The 17,377-nt window shown below is 56.3% G+C and overlaps 3 protein-coding genes across 9 annotated transcripts; 1 reads left to right on the forward strand and 2 right to left on the reverse strand.

Moving 5' to 3' along the window:
- On the reverse strand, positions 1-6,033 carry PLPPR3 (phospholipid phosphatase related 3). 7 transcript variants are annotated; one of them, XM_085211702.1, is made up of 8 exons: positions 5,858-6,033; positions 2,994-4,447; positions 2,615-2,800; positions 2,412-2,541; positions 2,124-2,319; positions 1,995-2,052; positions 1,751-1,924; positions 1,531-1,672 (listed from the first exon to the last, which is right to left on the reverse strand). In XM_085211702.1, the coding sequence occupies exons 1-7, from the start codon at positions 5,992-5,994 to the stop codon at positions 1,797-1,799; spliced, it is 2,289 nt and encodes a 762-aa protein (XP_085067828.1). In that variant the 5' UTR covers positions 5,995-6,033; the 3' UTR covers positions 1,531-1,672; positions 1,751-1,796. The 7 variants fall into 7 exon arrangements, with proteins under 7 accessions (XP_085067827.1, XP_085067826.1, XP_085067829.1 ...); XM_085211701.1 differs by lacking the exon at positions 1,995-2,052 and having other exon boundaries at positions 1-1,672; positions 2,729-2,800; XM_085211700.1 differs by lacking the exon at positions 1,995-2,052 and having other exon boundaries at positions 5-1,672.
- On the forward strand, positions 4,936-7,325 carry CFD (complement factor D). Its single transcript, XM_010724976.4, has 5 exons — positions 4,936-5,088; positions 5,395-5,548; positions 5,666-5,810; positions 6,031-6,288; positions 6,971-7,325. The coding sequence occupies exons 1-5, from the start codon at positions 5,028-5,030 to the stop codon at positions 7,148-7,150; spliced, it is 798 nt and encodes a 265-aa protein (XP_010723278.2). The 5' UTR covers positions 4,936-5,027; the 3' UTR covers positions 7,151-7,325.
- Positions 7,326-8,346: 1,021 nt separating this feature from the next.
- On the reverse strand, positions 8,347-17,341 carry MED16 (mediator complex subunit 16). Its single transcript, XM_003213255.5, has 14 exons — positions 17,092-17,341; positions 16,833-16,940; positions 16,163-16,332; positions 15,054-15,485; positions 14,076-14,181; positions 13,293-13,448; positions 12,741-12,952; positions 12,274-12,480; positions 11,679-11,889; positions 11,368-11,501; positions 11,019-11,211; positions 10,545-10,761; positions 10,120-10,203; positions 8,347-9,133 (listed from the first exon to the last, which is right to left on the reverse strand). The coding sequence occupies exons 1-14, from the start codon at positions 17,225-17,227 to the stop codon at positions 9,007-9,009; spliced, it is 2,493 nt and encodes an 830-aa protein (XP_003213303.5). The 5' UTR covers positions 17,228-17,341; the 3' UTR covers positions 8,347-9,006.
- Between the last annotated feature and the right edge of the window lie 36 nt (positions 17,342-17,377).

Genomic DNA, 17,377 nt, shown 5'->3' on the forward strand with positions numbered 1-17,377 from the left:
AGCAGCACCCAGAGCTCATTGCAGCCCAACGCAGCTCCGGGGGGGGGGTTCCCTCCCCCCCACCCCCCCCGAATGCACTCTCTACTTTCCCCAGCGCAATATTTACAGCTTCACATGCCCAGCGCTCAGCCCATGGACACGCAGCCCCTCCCGGCACCGCTCCCCCATTTCCCCCCCCCCAAAAAAATGAAGCAGCAGCGGGGACTGCACCCCCCCGTGCAGCGCTGAGCCCCACAGCTCCCACACACAGCCACGTGCTGCCATTCCCCAAAGCCCTTTTAACACCAACTGCTCCCCCACCCCACACACCTACAATACCATCATCCGAATAAATTAACACCCCCTCAAAAAAAACAAACAAACAAACAAAAAAAAAAAAAAACCCCAAAACATCAGCACCTGTTTTAGAGAGAAAATTGAAGTCCAAAGTGCTCGGGTCCACACCCGAGGGGGGATGGGATGGAATGGGTGGCTGGGCTCAGTCCTTAAACCTGCGCCCTGCTGGCATTTTCCTATAGAAGCTGTCAGCATCGCAGTCCGTGAGCACGTCGCGCTCAGCCGCCTTCCTGCGCAGCGTGGCCTCACGGCTGGCAGCACCCAGCAGCCCCTCACCCACATCCCCCCTCTCCGCGCCCCCCGCTGCCCCATGGATGGCCGCCAGGCTGCCGTACCGCGGCTCTTCCTGCTCCACGTCGCTCAGCGAGGAGCCGGGCGAAACGCCGGCGCTCTTGGCCTGGTGGAAGGCACGAAACTCCTTCCCCACCTCGCCCAGCTCGTAGCCATCCTCGGCACCTTTCGGGGCCGCCTTCCACTCCCAGGGCCCGTTCCCGGCGTTGAGATGCACCACGGGGTGGTGAGGGGCGTGAGCGTCGATGGTGACGATGCTGGAGCTGTCGCGTTCCGAGGGCGAGCGGTACTGCGAGGAGTCGGAGCTGGTGGAGGACGAGGAGGTTTCCGAATGCTTGGGGGTGCTGGGAGCCGCGCTCTGCGGTTTGGACATGGCGATCACCTGCATCAGACGGGGGGGGTTGGCGGTGCGAGGCGCGCTTTTCTCAGCCACCATCACCCACTTGGCCCGCACGGCCCCGCCGCCGCCCGCCGCGCTCTCCTCGGGGATGTGCACCAACGGCGCTGCGCCGGGACGGGGTGGGAGGAGAACCCTGGGACCCAACGCCGTGCGCTCGGGGCGAGCCTGAACCGTGGGGTACAGCGCCGGGGGCACCTCCTCCTCCACCTCGTCCGCCCCGCGACCCTCCATCGCCTTCTGCTTCCACTCGGAGATGAGCTGCTTGGAGCGCGAGGCGTCCAGCGGCACGTGGATGGTCATGTGCCGACGCGCGGCGTCCTCCATGGAAGGCGTGCTGACGCGTGGCAGCGTGTTGCTGAAGGTCACCATGTTCTCCTTGGCCATGGGGCTGCGCGGTGCCAGCAGATCCACGTCCACGCTGGCGCGTTTCAGGCTGCCCAAAGAGTTCTTGTCGCGTGGCACCGGGCGCACGGCCGCCTCCTCCTCCTCCAGGCGTGGGGTCAGTTCGTCAGTGCTCACTGATTTGTTCTGCTGGTACACGGCGTCGTGGCCGCGCTGCGTCAACACCCGGAGAGCATCCTTGGCTGGAGCTGGCATCGGGATCCTCTCAGCGGGGGCACGGAAGTTGCCCACTGCATGGTACGCCTGCGGGGTGGGGGGGACCGTGTTTAGTGAGGCTGCAGGGCAGCACACAGCACAAAACCCCCGGCCTGTGGAACCCACCAGGTACGCGGCGATGCCGGCGCCGATGAGGAAGCCCACGTAGACATCAGTGGGATGGCTGCGGTACTGCGTGATCTGCGTCAGCCCGCAGATGCCGGCGGCGATGGCGAAGGCGAAGACCAGGATGGGCTTCAGGAGCTTGGTGCTGTCCGAGATGGTGGAGTTGAAGTACATCTGAAGGGGAGGGAGGAGAACATCAACCGTATGGACTCACCCGTGGAGCCACATGGCGTTCCACACTCACCGACACATAGACAGCGGCGAAGGCGGACAGCGTGGCGTGCTGGGATGGGAAAGTCTTCCTGCAGGAGAGCACAGGGCTGAGCTGCAGCGTGCTGTAGGGCGCTGGACCGCTCTGCCCTATGGCACATACCTGGCAGATAGGATGGCGTGCTTGTCGGTGCCAGCACAGATATCCTGTGTGATGTAGGGGTTGGCATCGCAGGGCGTGCCCAGCAGCGTGTAGTTGGGCTTGCAGACGGTCAGGAAGAAGGGCGCATGGTAGCCAGTGGCCAACTGGATGACATCGGTCACCAGCGCAGTGGCGCAGAGCCCGAAGACGTGGACACCTATGGGGGCACAGAGGGCTCGGATTCCACCTGCAGGGTTGATGCGCCCACCCCAATCCCGAACCCCTGGGTCAGGCGGTGGCACAACGTACCCACAAACCTTACGGTGCGGCGCAGGAAGGAGTTGAAGTTGCAGCCACCAGCGTTGATGCTGCCCTCGGTGCCGGTGCGGCCCTTCAGCCGAGACTGCAGGCAGTACACCAGACCTTCCCCGAGCATGATCTGCAGGGGGGAACCGTGCTCAGTGCAACCCCAAAGGCAGCAGGACCCGGCCCCATAGCGGCATGGGACGCACCGAGGCGGCAGGGGCAGCGAAGGCGAGGCTGAGCAGCATGAGCAATGGGATGAGCTCCTCGCTGCTCTCCACGTAGGGCATGGAGAGCGCGCGGTCGTGGCACTGGAAGCCCACCTTGGCCGGCTTGAAGAGGTCGGTGAGCTCCAGAAAGTACAGCGTCACGATGGAGGAGGCCACGATGGGCAGCTGGTGGGGTGGAGGGGGACAGGGAGGGCTCATTGCCCACCGCAGTCCCCCCAGGTCCCATTCAGTGCACTCGTGGGGACACGGGTGGTGGCAGAGCCCCATGCATAGCGGGGGCTCAGTGCGTGGTGGCATCGCAGGGTGGGGAAGATGTGACCCCCCCCCTCCCCCAGACCCCCACCTGCCCCACACCTACCTCCACGAAGTAGAAGCAGGGCAGGAGCGTCATGCTGTCCTTGGGAGCCTTGGCCTTGTCCTTCGGAGAGATCATGGTCCTGGGGGTGCCCTACGGGGGGGCTGTGACAACAGGTGGGGTGGGGACTCAGGGTCGTGGAGGATGCGGGGAGGGGTTGTGCCACCCTCAGGGCAGAACAGGGGGTGGGGGCCCGGGGAACCCCCCCGGCCTCAGCTCCCAGAAACTTCCGACAAGTACTGAGTGCAACGAGGATGGAAAGGGGGGGGAGACGGGAGGGTGGTGCGGGAGGAGGAGGGGCAATATAGGGGGGCAGTACCGGGGTTGGGGGCAGTACCGGGGGATGGCGATACGGAGGGACACTACGGGGTGCAGCACCGGGGGGGAAAGGGGGAGGGGGGGAGGGGCAGCCCCGCAGCAACCGGGGACGATCGTAGCGCCGTGCCGCAGCCCCGGGCGGGGGCCGGGAAGGGAGGGGGGCGCGGCCCTTTGTGTCCCCGCGGCCGCCCCCCCCCCACTCACCTCGGCTGCAGCCTCTCCTGGGGGGGGGAATCCGAGCGGGGGGGGGCACGGGCGGAGCCGGGGACGTCCGCGGGGCTCCCGCAACGCGGGGCTGCTCTGCCTCGGCGGAACGCGGCTGTATCCTCCGCCGCCGCCGCCGCCGCCGCCGCCTCCTCCTCCGCCCCCTCCCCACCGCCCCCCGCCCCGCCCCGCCGCTCCCGGCCGCTTTCGGGGCGCTGAACCGCTGCGGGGACGCGGGGCGTGAGGGTAGGGGGGGAGGGCCGGTAAAGGGTGCGGGCGGGGGTCGGGTGCGAGACAAAGGGATCGGGGGGGGCGGCACCGAGCGGGGGCGGTGCCCCCGTGCTGCTTTATGTCCCCCGCCTGCGGCGCATCCAACCCCCCCGCGCTGCTCCGCACCCCCATAAGGCGGCTCTGCCCCCCGGGCTTTGCAGAGGGTCCGGACCCCATCTCCCACCCCGCTCTGGGATCCCATCCCACCCCTCCCCATCCTACCCCCGGGAATCGGCCGCCTGACCCCCAAGCAGCCCCCACCGCTCGGCCCAGGGTCTCCCCGGAGCCCCACTGCCCACCGTGGGGTCAGACGCGGCACCGCCCCGAGGCTCAGCCCGGCTCCCGCATTCGGGAAACTCCCCAAATTCAGGGCCGGGGCATCTGAGAGCAGCTCTGTGCCTCTGCGCTTTGCCCTCGTTCCATTTTCGACCCTAAGTGGGCAAAAATCTCCTGGCGTATTTAACGTTAAATCCCGAATCATTGCAGTTAAGCCGCTCTGACCGGGCCTGGAGTGCAGAAATCCCGATGTCAGGCTCTGCTCTCGTGGCACAGACCCCCAGCACGGCCCCCTCCCCACGTGGATGGAGACAGACATCGCCGGGCTCACGGTGACTCCGGAGCGATGGCTTTGGCACAGCTGCAGCTCAGGATAACTGCACGGTAGCCTGAAATAAACCCCAAGACATTTTATGCTGATAAAAAGCAAAATAATAATAATAATAATAATAATCAAACAACCTGCGGTTCCAGTCGAGGTTCCCTTCTCAACACTTCACTTAACATTACAGAACAGCAGCACATGGGACATACGGGGACGGGATGAGGGCCGTGCCATAGGGTTGGGTTGGGACATCCACCCCAGTGCTGCCCCACTGCTCTGTGTGATGCTGGGAAGGGCTCAGAGCTGTGGGGTTGTGGCTCTGCTTTGTGGTACCGGGTTGAAGGGAAGAGGGGCCGTCACCCCTTGGACACCCCGACCTCTTTGTCCCCACAGCCACCGACCCCTCAGTGCTGCAGAAATTCCCTCCTGCTGCTGCCAGACCCAACAGCTGGGAACGGCTGCTTCCTCCTGAAGTTGTTTGTCCAGGAACGCTTGATCCGTTTTATAACGGAGAGTTGAAGCACATTTGGCATCGCCTCGCTGCGGAAATCCCCTCCTTTTTCCCTTCCTGACCTCCCTGTGGCCCCAAACTGGATATAAAACCAATCCCCATCCCATCCCCGGAGCAGCCGCTCACTGCAGCCATGGGGCCGTGTGCTGCTGCTGGGTCTGTCCTCATCCTGATGCTGGGGGCCGTGGTGGATGGTGAGCATGGCACGGGATCGGGATGGGGATGGGGACAGAGCTGAGTGTCCCCAGGAGGGCTGTGGGCTCTCGGATGGGTTCGGTTGGTGGGCAGAGACCCACCGTGGGGTCACAGGGACACAGAGCAGCATCACACTGTGCTTCTCTGGGGGTGGCTGCGAGGGACATTGAGGCACTTAGAGAAAGGAGACCTCATATGGAGACAGGAAACCCCACTGCGGTCCCTGAGGGTGTGAGAAGGGATCTCGAGGGGTCTCTCATTCTGGTGTCCCCCAGTTAACGCTGTCTCTCCCCGCCCTGCACCAGCACAGCCCCGGGGTCGGATCCTGGGGGGCTCGGAGTCGCAGCCCCACCTGCGGCCCTATATGGCCTCGTTGCAGCAGGACGGGCAGCACGTCTGCGGGGGGTTCCTCATCGCCCCCCAGTGGGTCCTGAGCGCCGCTCACTGCACCGAGCAGATGTGAGTGATGTGGGGATGTGGGGGCTGCACGTGGGGAGGCTGAGGGGGGGGGGGACTCCGGGCCCTGCAGCCATCCCCCCCAGCTCCATACACTGAGCCCCTTCCCTCACCCCACAGGGGAGATAAACGCTTCCAGGTGCTGCTGGGTGCTCATTCACTGACGGAACCGGAGCCCCACAAACGGCTGTATGGGGTGAGGGCACAAATCGCCCACCCCGGCAGCAACATCCACAACAACCGGGACGACCTCCTGCTGCTCCAGGTGGGCTCCCCTCACCCCTCCTCACCTCCCAACCCGCACTCACCTACCTTCTCCTCTTGGCCCCCTCGACCCCTTTGCATCCCATGGAGCTGAGCCGTGTCGGAACATCTCCATCCATCCCCACGATGCCGACCCCCAGCTGCACCCTGGGGGCTGCAGGAGGGAGCCCGGCTGTGTGCCGCATCCCCCTGACCCCTCTGCCTTTCTCTCTCGGTGGCAGCTGGAGGAAAAAGCGGAGCTGAACGAACACGTGAAGGTGCTGCCGTTCCAACGCGAGGACCGGGAGGTGGCGGCCGACACTTTGTGCGATGCTGCGGGATGGGGGACGGTGACACACAGCGGGAAGCGACCGGATCGGCTGCAGGAAGTAAAGCGTCCGGTGATCAGCAGAGAGCTCTGCAACCACCGCACCCGCCACGACCGCACCATCACCGAGAAGATGATGTGCACCGACTCCCGTAAGAAGGATACCTGCAAGGTCGGAGCCCTGGGAGGAGATGATCCCATGCGGGGCTTGGGAGAGGAGTGGGAAGATGCTGGGAAGGGGTGAGGGTGTGGGGTGGGGTTTCATCCCTGCTGGGATCCCTGCACCTGGGTGAGAAGAGGGGTCCCAGTGTAAGAAAACAGGGAGCTGTGGGAGAGGGTCCAGAGGAGCCACAAAGATGAGCAGGGGGCTGCAGCACCTCCACTACAAAGACAGGTTGAAGGAGCTGGGCTTGTTCAGCATGGAGAAAAGAAGGCTGCGGGGTGACCTCATTGCAGCATGCAGTACCTAAAGGGAGCCTGCAAACAGCTCTTGGAAAGGGGAGATAACTGCAGGACAAGGGGAAATGGTTGGAAGTTGAGGGAGGGAAGATTGAGGTTGGATGTCAGGAGGAAGTTCTGTGCTATGAGAGTGGTGAGGTGCTGGAACAGCTGCCCAGAGAGGCTGTGGATGCTCCATCCATCCCTGGAGGTGTTCAAGGCCACGATGGATGGGGCCCTGGGCAGCCTGTTATTAAATGTGGAGGTTGGTGGCCCTGCATGTGGCAGGGAATTCGTGATCCTTGAGGTCCCTTCCAACCCTGGCCATTCTGTGAAGGCTGGCAGGGGGGACAACAGTGAGGCTGATCCAAAACTGCAACCTGAGAGCCACGTGGCAATGAGTTTCGTCTCCACAGGGTGACTCCGGGGGTCCTTTGGTCTGCAATGGTGTGGCTGAGGGGGTGGTGACGGCCGGCTCTCGTGTCTGTGGCAACTACAAGAAGCCAGCCATCTACACCCGCATTGCACCCTACGCTGAATGGATTGACAGCATCATGGCCTCCAGGGATGGGGATGAGGACGTGGCCACGCGTTGAGCCCACGCTGCTGGGCACAGAGGGGGATGGGGACCCTGAGCTCCCGCTTATGATGTGGGGATCCAAGGGGGGGCTGAGAGATGCCCAGGAATGGGGAGGCACTGCTGCAGGCTTTGCTGGACACATCTGTATTGCAACCACCATAATAAAGCAACGCCAATTGCTGCAGGCAGAACTGCACTGAGTGGGGTGGGGAGCAGAGCCAAGGGAGGGGGGGGGGGGTGCGAGATGCTGAGATCTGGGGGTAGCACAGCCAGGACGGCCCCGTGTCACCCCCATCATCCCCAAGCCCATCCCTTAGTGCACGCAGATCCAATAAACCATGGGGGTTGGACCCCACACCTCCCTCCCAGCACTGAGCATCCCAAAGGAACAACACTGCACCCCACAGCACGGCGAGGTTGGATGCTGCCCAGCAGAGCAGGGACTGCCTGCATGCACAGGGCATGGGCAGGCTGCAGGAACAGAGCTCTGCTCTCTCCTCTGTGTGCCACAGCCATTAAATAACCCCGAAGTGCTCCTCCAGAGAAAGGAGATGAGCAAGGACCCACGTTGATGAGTTTTACTTACAGGGGAAAACCCGCCTTGACAAGGAGTTGTAGTTTCCCTAATTAGCCATCTGACTGTCCTTAATTAGCAGAAGAATAGCAAGGCACAGACCGGCTCTGCAGAAAAACATCAGAGCTGAGGGCTGAGCTCTTCACCACCAGCTCAATTTTTCACTAATAAATGAAAACTCGCTCCCAGAGGGATGTGAATATTAAAAAAATGGCATCATCCTTCCCTTAAATGGTCTCAGAGGACACCCAGATGTATATCCAGCTGAGCAGGAATTCAGCCAAGCCCCAGATTGGCTCCAACCACCCTCACAGAACAGCTAAAAGCACTCAGATTTCGGTCTGAGTTGTGTGCTAGGAAAGCTCTTCCTCCAACCCACTGCAGCACTCAGCTTTGTCTGAAGCTGCAGACTTACAACATTCTTCATTACCCCAAGTTTTCTCCTCTCCTGCCCGTTATAATCTGATAGAAGGTTGAAAACCATTCGATTTTGCAAATGCTTGCAGCTCCTTTCCTAACAGAGGTGCAATTCACACCACTTTCCTGCTTTTCTTGTGTTGATGCATCAGCAGCCCTGGGCTCACAGCACAACCAAAGTCACATGAAAGAGGGCTGAAGTTCTGCAAACAAACCAAACATTCTGTACGAAATTAAGGGAACTTTTATTTACAAAAGAGCTCAGAGTTACGTGGCTGGGTTTGCTCCAGGCAGCAAGCCTCATGTTCCTGCTCCTGCATCCACCAGAACACAGATACATACAATGGTGAAGTCTTGGAGCCAAGTTCACTCAAAGCACGGAGTTGCAGAAGGAAACAGGAACTGATGAACCCGTGCCACGCTTCCCAAGCAGCCCACAGCAAAGGAGGAACACAAGGAACCAAGTGTTTGCTCCTCTCTCCTTGGAGATTCTCTGTGTACCCCCAGAGCCCCTCATTCCCACTCAGTTTGTGCCACGCCTGACTGCAGGGCTCAGTCGTTCTGCTTGGTCTGCCCAGAGACACACGAAGGCAGCAGGTTTCCCCCCTCCTTGGCCCTTGGCTTCCAGCTGACACTGCCTTTGGTGGCAAGGGGAAAACTTCACAGAGTAAAGCCTAAAGGGAGCCCCTCAAAAGTTCCTTTCCTTCCTCCCCTCTTTTCTTTTTAGGGCTTCAAGCGTTGAAGCTGAAAGAAAAACGTATCAGCACTCCCAGCCAACCACTGGGTGCTGTCTCACAAGGGCTGCAGCTCCTCGCTCCCAAAGCACCTCCAGCTCTTCCACTTGGCACCCGTTGCTCTCTCCGTGCCCCACGGAGGTGCTCTCAGGAATAGCTGAGGGGCATCCTCCTCCACAGCCCCCCACACAGGCAGTTTTTCACCCAGCGTTGCTCCCACTGCTTCACAGCAGTGACTTTGTTTGGAGATTTCAGCATCGTAACGCAGCCACACCTGGAAAGGAAGAAAGCAGAAGAGAGGTACAGCCTGGCACAAAGATGGGAAGGGCAGGAAACAAACCAGCAATGCTGGCGCTTCTGGTCACACAGCGAGCAGGGAGTGAGGAGGAAATCATCCTCTGCCATTTGCAGGTGATGTTTTTGAGGACTGAAACACCTTGGGACAGAGAGATGTCTTCATACAACAGCCCCCAGCTGTTATTTATACACAAAACAGCAGATATTATCTTATATAAATGATCTGCTACAGAGACTTACTATTAAAACTAATCGTTAGAGCTAATTCAATCACATGATTGTCGATGCTTTTTTGTGGGGGGACAGCACAAAAAAACTCCAAAAGCAAAGTGAGGTTTGAAAGATCACCCACAAACAGTACCATTATTTGCACCCACTGCCTCCTCCCCAAGAACAGGGCAGCCTGCAGGCTGAGCCAGGGATCTCATCACCAATAAAGACCCTACAGGCAAATTCTGGTCTCTGTTTACCTTTGTCATCTGACGGTCCTCACATTTTTCTGTTAAAGCAACACCATATTTATCCCACATTGCAGCATTCAGCCCTTAGATAAAAACTATTTCAACTGCCAGTGAGGAATGAAGTTAATTCTCAGAGAGCTGTGGTTACTCTGCAAGGCAAGGCAGTAAGACTTGAATTTAACAGCTGCACTTGCAATGATAGTAGCAGCTATCCTGAGTCAGCCTTCCTGCTTTCCAACAAGCATTTAAGGATCTTCCTCTTCCACATCAGGGACATCTTAATCATACCCACAAATGCTTTCTTTAAATGCAAAGTGCCATAAACGAAAAGCCTTAATTTAGAAGCAGCATTTCCTCCTGCAGGCGTAAATCACATGAGAAGTTACTGGGATACCAGCTGGGATGGTAAACAGAGACCAAGGGAGCTTTTGAATGACAAAAGACAGTTTGAGTTTGTGCCAAGACCTCCTCTGCATGGAAGGGATTAGTCTGCACCACTTACCTGGTACACGACTTGCATTCTTCTGTTGGGTATGCTCCTAAATGAAGCCTTCTCAGATGATCAATTTTGGGCTGACCAGGTGCCCTGTGCAGGAAGAAGAATGGGATCGTTTCTAGGGTATCACTTTCTACAGGCTGTTGCCAGGACAGTGAGCTGCATTTCAATGGCCAGTGGGGCCCAGGCTATGACTACATACTCTGTAAAGTGCCACTGGATTCAAAGGCATGCTGACATCAATCTAAACACAAATGAGCACTTTCCCCCCCCTCCTCCTGCCATCTCATTTCAGTCCTTTAACTCACTAATGACTGGGAACTCAAGCAAAGATAATAAATCCTCTTGTGACACAGGCATCCCAGATCCAATGACCCCTCAGAGCTGGAGAGTTCTCAACCACGCCATGTATTTGTTTCAGATCTTTGTACCTTACAAAGGCATCAAACTGGGAAGAGACAGTGTGACCAATGAGCCCAGGAGCTTTTCCAAACTGCAGCCTGACAAGCTGTTTGTTTTGCAGCTTGCTGATAATGCCATCGTTGATAGGCAACCAATCAATATTGGGAATGAGCAACTGGCTGGGCAGGAGGCAACACTCATCTATCAGGGTATCATCTGGCTCTGTGATGTGATTTTCTTCACGACCTGCATGGAAAATGAAGCAGAAAGAGAGGAAAAACCAGCGTCATCTTTACACATCTCATTTACAGACTGAAAGAAGTGGATGCAGTTTCCTCCTCCATCCGCCAACACAGCACAGGGAACAATAAAGTTGGCAGCTCCACTTGCCCTTTCTAAAGAACTACAGACCCACTCAAAAGTTACCCCCTGCAATTATTTCTAGCACGCACAACCCAAATTAGGCAAGATCCTTTTGTTTGAGGAAACTGGCAAACACTTACAGCACAGCCAGAGTTTAGTGAGAAGCCTGAAGAGGAGGGACATGCTGTCCTGAGTGTCAGAGGTTGCCGTGTAGACGGGGAGGCAGCTTGGTTTCAGCAGCCCCCAAATACGAATCACCACCATCAGCTCCCTGAACATGCCCAGGGATGGTCCATCTCGCAGGAAGCTGTGGCCTGGCCTCACAGGAGAGCCCTGCAAAGAGAAACATTTTGGGATTGGGGCTTAAACTCAACCTGCTGGAGCTGCTGTTCCATTTACAGGACAGCAGACAGACTTGTAGAGGATGCCACGGAGCTTAGAGGTGGAAGAGGTTCATAAGAGACTGTTTTTGGAAGCCCAGGCTCTCACCTGGTTAGGCAGGCTGGCCAGTAGATAGAGCACAAAATCCCCCACCCACTGGATGAGCTGCTGCAGAGACTGCAATGTGTTCATCTCCAGGACAAACTCCTCCGTCTTTAAGTTGATCATCACCTTGTCAATGTCTGAAACAGAAGCAAAACATCTGGTTCAATCAGGAGATGGACCCACACTCCACCCTCATTTCCCTCTTCCTCAAACCCAGGAAGCAACTAGGAGCTTAGGACATTTCACACTGAGTCCAAAAGGAGCTGATGCAGGACGTTCAGAGAGCTGTGCCCGACATGACCAGCAATCCCCACCTATATCTGTGATCTTGGAGCAGATCTCTGTGAGCCGGTCCCCAGGACTCTTATCTGGGGTGTTGAGGAAGTGTGGGCGCAGCAGTGACTTCAGGGTGCAGCTGATGGCAATCAGGAACAGCTTGGCATGGTAGTCACAAACACGGGCTATCGTGCTGGAGGAGAGCTTGCAAAGAGATGCTTTCATGGCAACAATGCGTGTGGCGAGAACCTGAGGGACAGAGGCATGAGAAAACATTCAGGAGTGAAGGTAGAAAGATCAGCTCACGAACTGCTTTATCCTCTGTTCTGCATCTCTGCTGTGTGAACGACTAGGACAGCGAGTGCTGTTTCATGCACGTACAAACGGTCCTATTGCTCCCAGTACTCTGACACGACCTCTGTCAAAAATAGGCTCTCACATCACACCAGAACTCCCCGACAGGTAGAGATTGGTGACAACAAACACCGTGCCAAGAGTGGCTCTTCACACCTCAAGCACTGCTCAAGTAGAGCATTCAAAGGCAGCGCAGGCAGGTCGTTACAGCCCCGTTGCTGAGCCCTCTCCCTGTGCCCACTTCCCTCTGCTGTAAACAGAGATTCCACTCTTGCTGACCTGCTGCAGGGCTGCGCTCTGCCGTGTGTATTCTTCATGCAGCTTTTCCACCAGGTTTTGGACCATGTTGGGCTGGACGTGGAGCAGGATGTCCCACCAGTCGTAGCCAGTCACCATGCAGTACTCCAACAGGAACAGCAAGTGGCGGAGGGAGGTGTTCATGTCCAGCACGTGGCCCATGGAGGGGGAGATACGAAGCATGCTCAGCTGAATGGAGGAGGCAAAGGAAAATTCCTATCGAGAACTGGCTTGAATGCTCTCCACAAAAGCTACTGCGTAACACAGGGTGACCTGCAGCTCATTGTTGGCCCGAAGATACAAAGCCTCCAGTAAAGGGATGCATCACACCTTGTTTAACGTGGATCACGCAGCTGGAAATGGCATTCCCAGAGCTTTCCAGAATGATCCATCACCATTTAGAGAGATAGAGATCCCAGGAGAGCAGCCCACGTAACAGAACACACTACCTTCCCGTGGCTATCAATGCCAGCCAAGGCCAGAGACGTCCAGGAGAGCTGCATGGCTTTGAAGTGAACCAGGGGGCCAGTAGTTCTCTGCCTTTTGATAGTCTGCTCATCCACTGGGCGCTGGGAAGAAGAGCCATGGAAGACAGCCATCATTTGCAGGGACAGGCGATGAACAATGTGGACACTGCCATCGTGAAAAGCCAATGCCAGACCTGGGGAGAGATGACAACCAAAGCTGAGCAAAAGCAAATTCTGGTATAACCCTGACCTCACCCAGCAAAACAGCCACTAAAGGTGCACGTGGCAACAGCACAGCACCCAAAGGCTGTGGGCTTGCAGGCACATTCATGCCTTGAAGCCACACCAGCATTTCAGAGGTATGCATCCCCCCATGGAAATGAAACAGGACGAGCATTGCCTTGGAAAGTTTCTGCATCAATCTCTCATACGTGTTGTTCTGAATTCTTCCTTCAGCTACAATTCAGAAGACGAGGAGGGAAAGTTTCAGGCAGAAATCATATATTTAAGAGAAAGAAAACAGAGACTCCTTACCCAGTCCAGGGAAGAATTTGGTGTCGTTTGCCACCTTCAGATCAGTATTTGTGAGGGAGATGGGCAACTTGGGCAGAGCCACAGCTGAGACACGATCCAAATCATTGGTGGCAGAAAGAATTCGCCATTTCAGGATCATGGGTTGTTTGTCTCCAACTTGGAAAAATAAAGTGAGACATCTCTGTCCAAAGGGGTCAGAAAACAGTGCCCCTTCCTGACTTCTGCCCACATTTCTCTATGCAGACCAGTGTATTTCCCCTGTATCTCCCCACATTCTTCCGAGCTCAGAAACCACACCAATAACGACTTGTTTCGCTGTATCACTTTTGATGGAAGGCTCTGCTGGTGGTGATCAACAGTTCTTTACATTAAACAACCCTTTGCATTTCAGCAGAGCAAACAGCACGGATTGGATGCTGTTACATTTGAAATCAAGTGGAAGAGATGTGCAGACAGGGCAGCTCAACGAAGCTACTTGCACACTGTACCATTTTTGCCTTTAGAAGGCTCAGCTTGCTCTGCTCTCAGCAGGAAGAGTGGTTGCACAGCAAAACAGAAAATGTCTTTTATTGAGTGAAAGTAACAACTACAAACCACTTCCTGGAAACCATCAATTTGTTGCCTAAGATGCAAACAAATGGATGGAACAGAGCGTGAGGCCGAGAACACCTGAAATACAAATAAATATGTGATAAGGGATTGGAGTCCCTGCCTCACCACCCTCATTCAGACCTCCTCAAGACCAGACACTCCTGTTCTTAAGTTCTTGGTGCTGGAACTCACCCACAGGAGAGATCTGCTGGAAGATGTTGTTGACAGGCAAGCCCTCTTTCCGCAGAGACCAGCACTCCACAATGCTGTTGTTCTGGTTGGAAGCACAAAGCAACACCTGCAGAAGGGAAAGCCATACTGTTTGTAGGCACAGCATTCACAACAGGGAGCCACGTTACTCAGTAGCATTTTCAGCCCCTCTCCCTCTCTGCTCTGAGGCTCTTTTTCCTAATTAGCCCATACACCACTAATGAAAAGCAAAGGATTGTACCAGCAACACATAAAGGTGAAGGTTCCAGCTCTAGTTAGAATGAAAAAGAGGCAGAACTGCAGTGTTATCACAGCCTGTGCTTCTTCATATCACTGATGATCACCAATCTGCAACCTGCCAATGCTGCCCCACACATCACAGACTAAACGTGAAGAAAAGGGCAGGAACAGAACTGACTTTGAAGCCAAAACAGACACTGTGTTCTCCAACAGGGCACTCAATCCTAACCACGGGGAAACAGGAGAGAGAAGAGTTTTTCAGCTTCATTGAACCACTTTGATTTCCACAGTCATATTACCATGACAAATAGAGTTAAGCTGCTAAATTAAGTCACATGGATCAAGAGCTCCAAGTGTTCTGGAGAGGGACCGCTTTGAAGTCGAGACTCAAAGATGAAAGACTTCATATCTCAGAACCTCTCCGGACTGTCCAGCAGAACACTCACAATACCCATTGGCAGAGTCATAAAATAAAGACAACGCATAATCAGGTTAATGAAGAATGGGGCTTTTCAGACTGCTTTTTCAGACTCCCAGACCTACCAAGTGCAACCAGTTCGACTGAAGCTGAACAAGCAGCAAGTCCAAAAACAGCAGAGAATCACTGCAGGACGTGATTGCTCCCCTCCTACAGCTTTGAGATGAAGCCACGGGAGGAAGAAACTGTTATCTCCTTTGTTACCCACTTAACTCCTGCTTGTTTCAACAGCAGATGCTCACCTGTTCTGACATATCCCGAGCAAGGAATTTCAGGTGAGTGATTGCTGGGTATTTGTCCTTGCGGGCAGGGTCGGTGGTGCAGCGCATGAAGAGGGAAGGTAGGATTTCAGTGTCTATCTTGCATTTCTCATTCACCACGCTCACGCAGACTTTGTAGAACTGGACAGGGGAGGCACTGCTGCCGTCTGAAGTGGCCACCACGATGTTTCCCCCACCAGTGAAGGCGACATCTGCCAAGGCAACGCGGCAACGGAGGCGGCAAAGGCTTTCTGTGGATGTCAGCACCTGGCCGTTGGGCTTGAGGAGGGAGACTGTCACCAGCCCACTGATGGTCACAGCAATCCAGCCCTCCATAGGCTTCCCACCAAACAACGTCAGCGACGGGGAGAATTTGACCCTGGAAAACTTCTCCCCGAAGTTGGATGCTCCAGACTGTGAATAAAAATTGTCAGCACAAAGATGTCAGCATCTGATGCTTGCAGAGCACCCAGAGCTGCAGAGTTCTGCTCCCCTGAGTCACTGCAGCAACGTCAGCAGAGCTAAATGGAGTCCAGGCATCGAGTCCACACACCCAGCTCTGAGATGTGACGTGGGGAAGGCTTCTCCCCAGGTGATAAGCAGTGCCAGCTGCTGCCCAACACAATGCACAGCCCCACTACGTTTCTGTGCAAGACTTAACATTTCAGAATGCAGAATGTTAATTTGTACTTGACAGACTTTCTCTTTTTTTTTTTTTGAATCAGAATTAGATGTGCTTCAAAACAAACAGCTAGTCTCTGTCCACGTTTGGCTCCCGTTACCAAATCCCTGGAACAAACCTCCTCACCTCGACTGCATTTCTGCTGAGGTACCCCTGGTAGGCCAGCACGTGCTTTTATCTCCATTTTACAGCCACAGAGACTGAAACAGGCTGAGTAACACAAGCTTAAAGCACCAAAAGAACGAGGCACCCCACCTGCATTTCTCAGCAGGAGCTAGGAAACATTTAACTTCAAAGATTCCCCTATCTGACGTGCCCAGCGCCACGGAAGAAATCCATGGCAGAGCAGAAACACACAGAGGACTTTCCCAGCTCCCCCACCAATGACCCAAACCAGCCCTTGACAAACCTTCTCTACATGCAGTGCCAGCTTTACACCATTGTGCAGCCAGGACAGGGCCACCACGGGATCCCCCTCCACCATGCTGCCCACTGTGTTCTCCCAGCTGTTGGCCAGGTGGTCAGTCATGCTCCAGCACTTGATGTGGCCGTCTGCATCCGCTGAGAGCAGCCTGGAGCCTGCAGAGACACAGCCCTGTAAGAACCCTGGGTGCTGCCAATCGCCAGGTGAGGAACCAAGCCACCCCGTGCAGCTCTGACGGAGCCCAACACTTTGTAGCTGTGAAGCAACGCCAAATTACATCGAGTGGCACAGCACTGCTGTGGAAAGTAGCCTGAAGTAGGAGTGGTTTTCCTCCAGGAAAGCTGGGGAGGAGCTTTTTATAAGAGCAGGTAGCAATAGGACAAGGGGAAATGGTTTTAAACTGGAAGAGGGTCGCTTCAGACTGGCTCTCGGGGAGAAATGCTTTACTATGAGGGCAGTGAGACACTGGATTCTCAGCGTGGCTGCGGATGCCCCTCCCTGGAAGCATCCAAGACCAGGCTGGATGGGGCTGTGAGCAACCCGGGCTGTGGGAGGTGTCCCTGCCTACTGCAGGGGGTTGGAAGGAGGTGACCTTAAAGGTCCCTTCCAACCCAAACCTGTGATCCTGTGAGCGTTGAGAAGGCCTCGAGCTCACCCGACTGATCCCATTCCAAGCAGGTGATGGCTTCCACGTGGCCGGAGTTGACGGAATGGACGTCCCAGGGATGCTCCGTGTCGATGATGTGAACCATGTGGGTGAGATCTGCACGAAGCCAGAAACGAAACCCCCCAAACCATTACCGGCCTGCAGCAGGGAACGGGGCCTGCTGGCACTGCTGGAACGGCCGAGGGACCCCGAGAGCACGGCGGGGTTGGGGCAGGGGGGTTTGGGGGGGGGGGGGGGGGGTCCGCACCGCGCTCCTCCTCGTTCCGCAGGTCGGTGGTGAAGGCGATGAGGTTGCGGCAGGACCAGGCGCAGACCAGAGGGATGGACGGGCAGTGGTCGCTCTTCGGCCGCTTCTCCCATTCGCATACGTACGCCAAATCCATCGCTGCTCCCGAAGCGATAAGGAACGACCCGGCGGTTTGGGGAGGGGGGGAAGATGCCACCTAGAGCGGCACCACGCATGCGCAGCCGTGCCAGGACCCTCGCGGGCTGCCCGCGCCGCGCCGCGCTCTTTCAGGCACTGCCGAGGACAG

Source organism: Meleagris gallopavo, chromosome 30, assembly GCF_905368555.1.
Source record: "Meleagris gallopavo chromosome 30, MGAL_WU_HG_1.1, whole genome shotgun sequence".
NCBI classification, from domain to species: Eukaryota; Metazoa; Chordata; class Aves; order Galliformes; family Phasianidae; genus Meleagris; species Meleagris gallopavo.